Consider the following 9942-nt stretch of genomic DNA (forward strand, 5'->3'; position numbering starts at 1 on the left):
TTCCCATGACACCTCTGTTCTTTCTCTCCCGCGGGACACAGTGTTTTGTTCCTGACACAGAGTGAGCACGTAGCAAGTATTTGCCAGAGCAATAAATGAACATAAGGGCCTGGGGACCACTGTTTCTGTTCTCCGGGGTGGCGTGGGTGGAAGGTGAGAGGCAGGATGGTCTGACCTGGCCCGGAGGCTTCTGAGAATTGACTGCCTTCCATGTGTGGGTCAAAGGACAGCTCCTCGATACCTCACCCCCAGTTTACAGGCACAGACCACACTGGTTCAAACTGAGATCCCGGAGCAAGCCTCATGCTGAGGCTCCAGCCCCACAGCAGACATGGACAGAGTAAAGGTTCCCATCAGTGGTGTTTTATTATCATAGACGTCAGGTACAAACAAATGGCACAAAAGGGCCAGTGCGTCCCAGTTCCTCTCCAGGTGGGCTCCTGTGAATAAGCAAGAGAACAGTGTGAGGAAGCAAACGGGGAGCCACCGAGTCCTGCTCACCTGGGCCCACACCTCACCCACCACGCACACCCTAACTGCTAATGGCCGTTCCTCCAGGGGTCACTGGTTCACTGTCAAGTGTAAGCTCCCCGAGGACAGAAAGTGTCCGACTTTCCCTGAATGTTTCTCAGGCCTACACAGTGCCCGTCAGTAAGTGTTTGGTAAACAACTAGAGGATGTAAGTGGGGCCACTAACGAGCCAAGACAGCTTTTATTAGCAAAGAAGAAAACTCAAGCTTAGCGAGGTCGAGTAATTTGTTCAAGTCACACAGTGGAGAGCTGCGAAGTCAGGATTTTCATGTAAGCAATCTGGCTCCTGAGCTTGTATCCATTCTAGTATCTTCTCTATACTTAATACATAAACAGCAAACACACACTCACATAAATGACACATATACGCAGCACACAAAACACTACCCACATTCACAGGAAACACACACATATGAAATGCAATTTATATACGTTGCATATGCATGCGCACACACACACACACGAATGAATGTCTAGTCATTCATGTTCTTGGTCAGAACAGGGACGGGCTCACCTAGGGAAGGGAAATCCCTGTGGTCCCAGTGGGCCAGCCCAGGGACGCCCAAGCTTCACCTCACCACCATACCCCCTTACTCAGCCTCTAGTCACTCTGCCTCCAGGGAGTCAGGTCCAATGCAGGGAGCGTATTGCAGCTGACAAAGTCCCGGGGGAACGTGTTGGACATGAAGATGTTGTTCCTGGACACGGTGGTGATGCCCGTGTTGTCACAGATGATGCGGGACAAGGAGATCTTGGCCAGCGCCTGCTGCTGCTGCCTGGTGAACACGCCCTGGTTCTCCCACCAAAACCTGCATGGTGATACCCAGGGACATTGCACCCGAGGCTGTCCTTGGCTGGGAAGGCATCAGCGGGCTTGAGCTGCTCCCTGGATGGAAGAGGACCAGCACACACACCCGCTCCACAGCAGGAGATGGCTCCAGGCCCTCAGGCAGCCCAGGGGTTTTCAAAGGAGTGGTGCCCTCCTCACAGTACAAAGCACAGCTGCCCGGCTGCCTCCCCTCTGCCTCCACCCCCCACCCCGTGGCCTCGGAGGCCCCCCCGCTACACAGGGAGCTGGGCCCACACTCACGGACCCCTGTGCCCTGGCCCAGGGCTGTGACCGTGGGGGTGGAAAGAATCTTGGGGTTGGTTTATAATGTGTCCACCCAGAGAGGGACACCTTTCTCTAATCTTCCCAAGGGCACAATACAGGCTAGGTAAGAACCGGGTATGACACATGTCAGGGCCACGATGAAACGACACTAGTAGGAGAGGCTTGGAGACCGTTCAGCAGTGAGTGACTGCTGTATGGTGGCACCCTGAAACCAGGGAAGGCATCGGTAAGACTTGCAGTTTCTATGTCTCCCTTCACACCCATGGCTCCAGGCCCCTCCTTGCTGTACCCCAGCAAGTTCAGGGCGCATTTAGGGATGACCTGGAGGCCCCGGAACACACTGGAAAGTCACGGATTCCTTCCTGCCCCTCACTTCACAGGAGAAAGTCAGGGCCCCAAGAGGTTGGGGAATAGGCCTGCAACCACATGGCGGGCCTGAACTGCTCGCCATGCCTCACCGGTCACCGTCTCGGAGCTTCCTGAACTGGGTCCCAATGAGGCAGGCAAGGAGCGGGCCCACGCGGCCGTTGGGCTCCAGAGGCTCGGCCACACCACCCAGCCAGATGTCAATGTTGTCGGGGGTGCCGTACTGCTGCATCAGCTTCTCGGCCAGGCCCAGGTTCTTCAGCACTGTGGCCAGCTCGCCCACCGAGCCGGGCTGCGGAAGCCCACAGAAGCGCCGCCAGGCATTGTACCCTGCGGGGGCGGGGAGCGGGGGCTGTGGGTGGGTTCCGCAAAACTCACCTCCCCAACACGCCGTGGCCACATACAGAGGGACGTGAGGGAGAGGCCACGGAGGGGCTTCTCCCAGGCTCTAAGCCCCGAGAGAACCCTGAACTGAGGGGCCAAGACTCTTCTCTTTCCCTTGCCCTCCCACTGTGAGGAAAACCCAAAACTGCCCGGAACTCCCGCGAGGTCCAAGAATAGGGATATCTCATTGTCCCCCTCTGAAGATCTCAGATCTGAGGCTTGAAGTGTGTCTAGAAGGTTCAGCCACACTAGCTGTCCCATAATGTAGGCACAGGCTTTGGGGTTAGGCTGACCTGGGTTCAAATTCAAGCTCTATCCCTGATTTGGCTGGAGAAGAGCCTGGGCAGGTTCTGAAGCTCTCCAAGCCTCAGTTCGCTCATCAGTAAAATGGAAGTGATGATAACCTCTTCCCCTCAAAGTTCATGTAAAATGAAGCAAAATGAAATGTGATGTAGACCGTTTTCCAGCCAGTGGGGAAGCTTGGGCAGCTGCGGGGCACTGGAGAGGGCAGGGCTAGAGAGTGGTGGGGGGCAGGGAGGCTCCTGCAGCCCCCTCACCTGGGAGGCCGTGGTCCCGGCTGCGCTGCATGTTCAGGGCAGGCAGGTCCAGCCCGATCCTCATGACCTGCTCAAACAACCGGTCCCGGATCTCATCCACCGCGATTTGGTTCTGGCGATTCAGCTTGGCAGGGGTGGCCATGAGGCCCCGAAGGATGGGATCAATACCACCTGGGACAAGAGGAGCAAGACTTGAGGAAGGATCTGGCTCCATATCCAGAGCTCAGACTGGACTCAGGGTTAAGTCCCGGGTGCAGTTGGGGGATGGCAGAAGAGGGCTGGGCACATGCAGCTCCTGGTGCCAAGGTCACCCCAGTGGGCAGGTCTTCACCAGGGAATCAAGGTCTCAAGGTATAATGCCATTCAGACTTGCAAGTTGGGATGCACTCAGGCCCTGGTCTCCTGGGTCCCCGAGAAGAAGCCAGTTCCCTACAAGCCACCCCACCCTTTGTTGTTATATACAGAAGCAGTCAGGTGAACCGAGGCTGGAAAGTCAGATAGGATCCCCAAGGATGGAAGGCAAAGTATTTCTCCTGTCCTAGCTTCCTGCAGCCAAGCCCACCCCACCACATCCTCGGCTGCCAGCCCACTGTCTCCTGGCCTAGGTCCTGCTCACCTTCCAGCACTACTCTCCAGGTAGCAAAAAAGACCTTGCTGAGTGGAACGAGGGGGTTGGGCCCCATGGGCTGGTACTGATTATTCAGGCGGAACATGAAAGGTTGGATGAGGGTGTGGCCATAGCGGAAGGCATTGGTGAAGACATTGGAGATTCGAGGGTCCACCGAGTCATTGTAGCATTTGTAGCGCGGCAGGTACTTCCTCAGGGCCTGTGGTCCCAGCACCAGGGGCAGGTAGTCCCGGTAAGTGATGATCTAAAGAAAAGTCACGCTCAGAGTGGCCTCTCCACGCCACCTTCTCTACAGAGTCTCCACCTGCACTCCTGGCTTGGGGAGCCCCTCCATTGACTATGGCCAGGGTTGTCTCCCACAGCACTGGACCTGGGTCCAACAGAGTGGCTTCTGAGTGGTGGCTTATAAACAGAGCTCTACTGCTTACCTTCTGTGTGACCTTGGGCCTGTTATTAACCTCTGTGAGCCACTGTTACTCAAATGTAAATTAAGGATAATTATGCTGCCCTCTGACTTAAAGGATTAAATAACAAAGGGCTTTCTTAGTCAATAGCTCCTTTGCCCTTGAGTTATTAATGTTTTGCTTCTCCTAATTTATAAGCACCTGAGGACAAGGGTTGTAGCTCATTTCTCTGGAAATTACTCAGTGCCCAGCAAGCACTTGGCTCACAGTAAGGTTCCATACGTTTGTGGAGGTGGGGGAGGCAAAAAAGAAAAGGGCCACCCTAGATGATTTCCTCAGTGAAAAGAGAAGATATGGAACAGTCTCACTCTTGATTCTAGAGTCTGGAATTTTCTGTGAGGCTTGAATGAATCTCACTTAAGTTCTTGGTGCAAAGCAAAAACTTACCCTCAGCACCTGCAACTCTCTCCCTCTCTGGAGTCTGAGAGTATTGAAAAGGTGTGTGCGTGCATGCACACAGGTGTGTGTGTGTGTGTGTGTGTGTGTTTACGTCTTGGGGAGAGGATGGGGGTATTGAAGTATCAAAAGTTGGGAGAGAGAACCAGGAACATTTTGCAGGGGTAAATAAAGGTGAGGAGATTGGGTGAGCTATGATAGAGCCAAATGAAGAGGTGAGTGGGTGAAGGAGCCAGGAGACGGGGGGGGGGGGGCACGGAGAGAAAAGGAGAGGCATTTATTGACCAGCTGCTACACACCAGGCACTTCAGACCCACCCCTTTAATTCTCCCAAAACCATCCCAATGGACAGGAAAGAAGAAATAGGAGCAAGCCTAGGAGAGAGAGGATGGAAGGCAAGTAACCTTCATCAGGCACTCAGTATTGCCAGGTGTTTTCATATATATCATTTAATCTTTACAGTGTCGTGGATGAATATGTTGAGGCTCAAAACACTGGCCCAAAGTCACACAGCTAGGATGTGGCAGAGGCACATCTGCATCCCAAGCCTGCCACATCCCTGGCATCATCAATACTCAGGACGGCATACCTGGACCATGGCTCCCACGATCTTGCGAGCTTCTTGGTAGAGCCTCTCTCCATCCCAGCCTGGGTTCAGGCGCTTGAGTTGTGTGGCCAGCCGGTTGTGCTCCCGCAAAAAGAGTGTGTGCATGGAGGCGAGCTCGGGCATCTCACTTGAGCGGGGGTCCCCTTGGGGAAGCAAAAGCTACTGTCATTCCTAAGACCCCATCAGAAAGGACTTGCTCCACAAAGACCCCCTCCCCAGCCAAGATCTGAAACCCAGACTTTGTTCCATCCATCTTTCCACACCATGTTCAGTTTACACCTCCTCCAGGAGGTTCCCCCTTGATGCCCTGGTCCACCATGATAAATTCTTCCTCTGTTTAGGGGCACTGCTGCTTGGAGATGCTCATTCAATAGGCATCAGATCTGCCTCATGACTTGCCACCTTCTAATGCCTGAGACTGGGAGCTCCTTGAAGACGAAGACCATGGCTTGTCCCTTTTTGTATCTGACCCTCCACCCAACTCACACACAGACACATGGAGTTTAACACAGTGCCTTCTACAAAGCAGGAGATCCGTAAACATTGCTTGGTTGACTTATTCTCTTGCTTCAGGCCAGACCAAAAAGTAGCATGCATGTTAGCACTCCTTACTTCCATGCCCATGTCAGACATAGCTAATGATCACAGCACTCTCTCCTGCTAAAATTGGAAGCAACCTCAGAATCCTTCTTAACACAGGACTCTAGAAAGCCACTAGCCACCTGATCAGAGTTGCCATCCTCGCCCTTACTACATGCTAATTTGCAGCCTGCTCGGGCTCCAGAGAACGGGGTGGAGGGTAGATTTTTACAGTCCACATCTGAGACTGTTAGAAAAAAAAAAAAAGAAAACCAAGTGAGACCCCTAATCCCTCCAGTCCTCCCCAAGCCTTCTCTGGAAGGGCCAGAGTTAGGACCAGGCCCGTTTAGCAGGACACTGGGTTCAGTCTTTATAAGTTCTAGAGGCTGGTGGGAAAGAAACTCTGGGAGCAGCTTTACCATCCCATGAGCTGCCAGAGGGCACGATGATCCAGACCCAGGACATGTGGCTCAACACCAGGATGGAGGCAGCCATAGGTTGCTGAGGAGTGCTGCTCTTCCTTCACTAGCCCAGAAAAGTCTCACAGGAGCCGACCTGGATCCTCCTGCCCAGGACCAGTGGGGGAGAGGCCACGGGGAGCCAGCCATCAGGAGAAGAAGTTGGGAGGCCAGAGGGAAGGGCCTCAGGACCTTTTTTGATCCACTATTGGATTTACATTAAAAAACATTGGAAGTTTCTGGGCATGGGCACCATTATTGCTCCAACCATATCCCCAGGGCTTCCAGGTATTTAAATTTAAAATCTCACCTTCTCTAATTACAGGGAATCAAGATGGCAGGAGGTGATATTCTGGAGCAGCACTGTCCCATAGAACTTTCTGAATTGATGAAAATGTTCTACATCTGTGCTGCCCTATATGGGAGCCACTAGCCTATGAAGTTATTGAATGCTTGAAATGTGGCTAGTACAGCAGAGGAACTGAATTTTACTTTTAAGTTAATTTAACTTAAGTTCATTTTAATTAACTTAAATGTAAATACAAATAGCCATGTGTGGCCAGTGGCTACCATAGTGGATGATGCAGTTCTAGAGAGTGAGGGTGCCATGTCTCCTTAGTTGCCTGTCCCTGGGGACTCAACTCTCTGGCAGAGTCCAGAGGGAAAGGGAGAGATGTAGAAAGGGATGGACAGATGGAAAAGAAGCTCCTTGGCTATCCCTGGGTCTCCTTCTTAGGTTTGTTCTGTTTTTGTTTTTGTTTTTTGTTGGTTTTGGTTTGGGGGTGGGGGTTGGTCTGCTTTTTGGTTTTGGTTTTTGCTCCACCCAACTTGTTACCAAGGCAACTGGATTAGTATCATGAAGTTGATGAGGACAGAGTCACAAACAGCACCCCCGCCCCCAGCAGGGTGTGCCCATGCACCAGCCCAAGTTCCTACTCGTTGCTGACCTGCCAGGAAGCAGGGGATGCGCGCAGAGCGGTTGGTGAGGAGGCAGGGGTCATCATGCAGGTTGTCAAAGGGCAGCAGGGCCCGACCATTGTCACTGAAGCGGGTGTTGACGGCCAGCAGCCCCAGCTGGTTGGTCAGGTTTCGAAGCTTAGTGGCCAAAGGGTCCTCACTGCCATACACCATGCTGGCATCCATGAAAGAGGTGAGCGCATTGATCTGGTTGCGGATGGTGATGTTGCTCTCTGTGCAGGCTGGGGAGGAGCGGAAGAAGGGGAGGCAGTCACGCTGGTTCCTGATGCGGGGGTCATCTGGTGGGATCTGTGACACATAGACAAGCCCCGCTCACCAAGGGCAGGGACAGAGTGGCTCTCCCCCGGTCCACCCCCCACCCCAAGGCCTTGATCCCACCTCCAAAGCAGCCTGGAACCCAGGACCAGACAGGGAGACCCAGACACCACAACGGGTTCCTCAGGACTTCTGGCCGCCCTCAGCCGGCAGGGAGGCCTCTCAAGTCCCACGGACGATCCCCGTCTGCGGTTGCACCTGCAGAGTGCTTCTGAGCTAAGGGGTGATGACCAGGACTCTGGAATGGGGGATGTGCACCCCCGGAAGAAGAGCCAGCCAGTCCTCACCTTAACTTTCTCTCCCTCTTTCTCTCCCCCAGTCTGCCCCTCCCTCCCCTGTTCTCTGGATGCAGTCCCTACACTCGCAGTTGGCTTTTTCTTCCTTTTCTTTTCCTGCCCCCCCCACCCTTCCCCGTGGTCCTTTTCCTGTCTTTCACTCTGGCCCCTGCCTATCTCTCCTCTTCTCTCTCTCTCTCTCTCTCTCTCTGCCATTCTCCTTCCTTTCTCTCCTCTCCCACTCCCCTCCAGCCCTCCAGCCCTCCAGCAATGGACAGCCCAGGCTCTGTGCAATGTGCCCGGATGCGGGAAGGTGCCCCTCTCTGGTCAGAGGAAAGGGGGACTGAACACGCGGCACCTACACGCGGAGGTTGGAGGGAGGCAGGAAGGTCCTGCGCCAGGGAGGTGGAGGGGAGTGGGTGAGCAGGGTGAACCTTACTCAGGAGCTGGGGAAGGGGTTCAGCACAGAGGGAGATGGCCGCTTGCAGGAATCATGGCCCCTATCCCCACCGGGCAGGCAGCGGCGGGGCAGGAAGGAGGAAGCACCTTGAGCGGGAAGCAGGGAGGCTCCTGCTCGCAGCTGGTCTTGCAGTCGACACTAGTGATGAAGGACGCCAGGGCGCCGGGATCCGGGCTCAAGTCGAGGTCGTGGTCGATCAGCTGGCCCCACTGCACGAACAGCAGCGAGCGCTCCTGGTCCGGGGTCAGCTGCTCCGTGGGGAAGCGCACGATGGCGTTGGAGACGGCGCGCGCCTGCGGGACACGGGGCGTCAGGGGCCGCCTGGGGCCCCGCGCGCCTCTGGGCCCGGCCTCGCCCCCTCTGTCGGCCGGTGCTCACCAGGGGGACCGGGAAGCCGCCGCGCTTGACCCCGCGCGTCCAGCCGAAGGGCAGCGAGAAGCCGTCCTCGTACTCGGCCGGCAGCCAGCGCGCGAAGGCGCGGTTGGAGGCCCCCAGCGTGGGACTGCGTCTGCAGGGATCGGACGGGGCGCTGACACGACATAGCGCCACGGGCCGGTGGGGGACCCGGACGCGACCCCGCGTCCGCCGCCCGCCCCGGGGCCGCCCCCAGCCAGCAGCACCTGTTGTTGCACTGCCCGGTGATGGTGCGGTACTTGTCGTTCTCGGGGCACGTCACCCCCACGTCCTGGTAGGCGCAGCCGCTGGACTTGGACAGCAGATTCAGCTGCGCGGGTGTCAGCACGTCTGAGGCCGGGGAAAGAGGGATGTGGGAATTGAGTCCCTCCCCCCCATTTCCTATCCTAAGCTGGGGAGCCTTGATTTGGGGGCACAGAGAGGAGACTCCGATGTGCCTGAGCCTCCCCCCGGAAAGACGGGGTGGGGGGGGGACGGAGGGGGGCACTGGGAGATGCCTGAGGTCCCGAGTAGAGCAGGAGACTGAGGTTGTAGGGGCAACGGTACCGGTGATGTTGAGGGGCCCTGGCCGCAGAGGCCGCAGCTTCCTCTCCAGCAGGCTTAGGGCCACATGCAGATAGTCAGCAGCCCTCACGGCTGTCCTGGTGGCTGCCACCGGCTGCTTGAAGTAGGACAGGAGATCCATGGGGCTGGCCAAGCCACTGCGAAGCTGCTGCTTGATGCTGTTTGCAGAAGGGAGGAGTGAGGCCACAGAAGGTGGGGGCAGAGACACTCAGCAGAGCCCGCAGGACAGTGGAGACAGACCCACGGACAGGAAGCAGGTTTCTGTTTATAAACGGACTACGGACCTGGGTATCCAGACAGAGGCAAGGCCATGGGGAGTGATGTTCTCAAACCCAAAGACACAAAGACTGACAGGCAGACAGAGGGTCCCATCCGTACCCACGAAGTCCCTGCATCAAGTTCCTTCTCCGAAAGACCTGGGGCAGCCTTGCCCAGAGCTGGGAAGTGCCCAGTAACCCACCTCTCCCGCTGTTCCTTGTAGGCCGTGTCCACTAGCCGCTTGGCCTCCTCCATGCAGGTCAGCACCACAGAGGTCTCCACCGCCTCCGGGACAGCTGTCCAGAACAGGAGTCACATAAGTCAGGAATGGGCCCCAGAGCCGGGGTGGCCTGCGCTGAGGAAAGGGATCCTTGGGACTCACAACCACCCCCAACACACCACCTTTTCCCCTTCTTTCTGCCCTGTTACCTGGACCGGCACCCTCAGAGGGCTGGGGCACCGCCAGAATGGCCAGGAGGAGCCCTGCAAGCGCCAGCAGCAGCTTCATCTCTGCAACAAGACCCCAAGCCCAGTAAGTCCAAAGCCCACAGTGCATTCGGGAGAAGAGAGCCCCACCATCCCTCTCCTTCTGGC

At 56.0% G+C, this 9942-nt stretch overlaps 1 protein-coding gene across 1 annotated transcript; it reads right to left on the reverse strand.

The window, feature by feature from the left end:
• Positions 1–341: 341 nt before the first annotated feature.
• MPO (myeloperoxidase) lies at positions 342–9856 on the reverse strand. The gene is made up of 13 exons (XM_049637814.1): positions 9778–9856; positions 9551–9644; positions 9073–9248; positions 8733–8856; positions 8491–8620; positions 8199–8405; positions 7032–7350; positions 5030–5190; positions 3569–3824; positions 2953–3123; positions 2104–2341; positions 1126–1340; positions 342–440 (listed from the first exon to the last, which is right to left on the reverse strand). The coding sequence occupies exons 1-12, from the start codon at positions 9854–9856 to the stop codon at positions 1133–1135; spliced, it is 2163 nt and encodes a 720-aa protein (XP_049493771.1). The 3' UTR covers positions 342–440; positions 1126–1132.
• Positions 9857–9942: the final 86 nt, after the last annotated feature.

Source organism: Panthera uncia, chromosome E1 (assembly GCF_023721935.1).
Source record: "Panthera uncia isolate 11264 chromosome E1, Puncia_PCG_1.0, whole genome shotgun sequence".
In the NCBI taxonomy this organism is placed as follows: domain Eukaryota; kingdom Metazoa; phylum Chordata; class Mammalia; order Carnivora; family Felidae; genus Panthera; species Panthera uncia.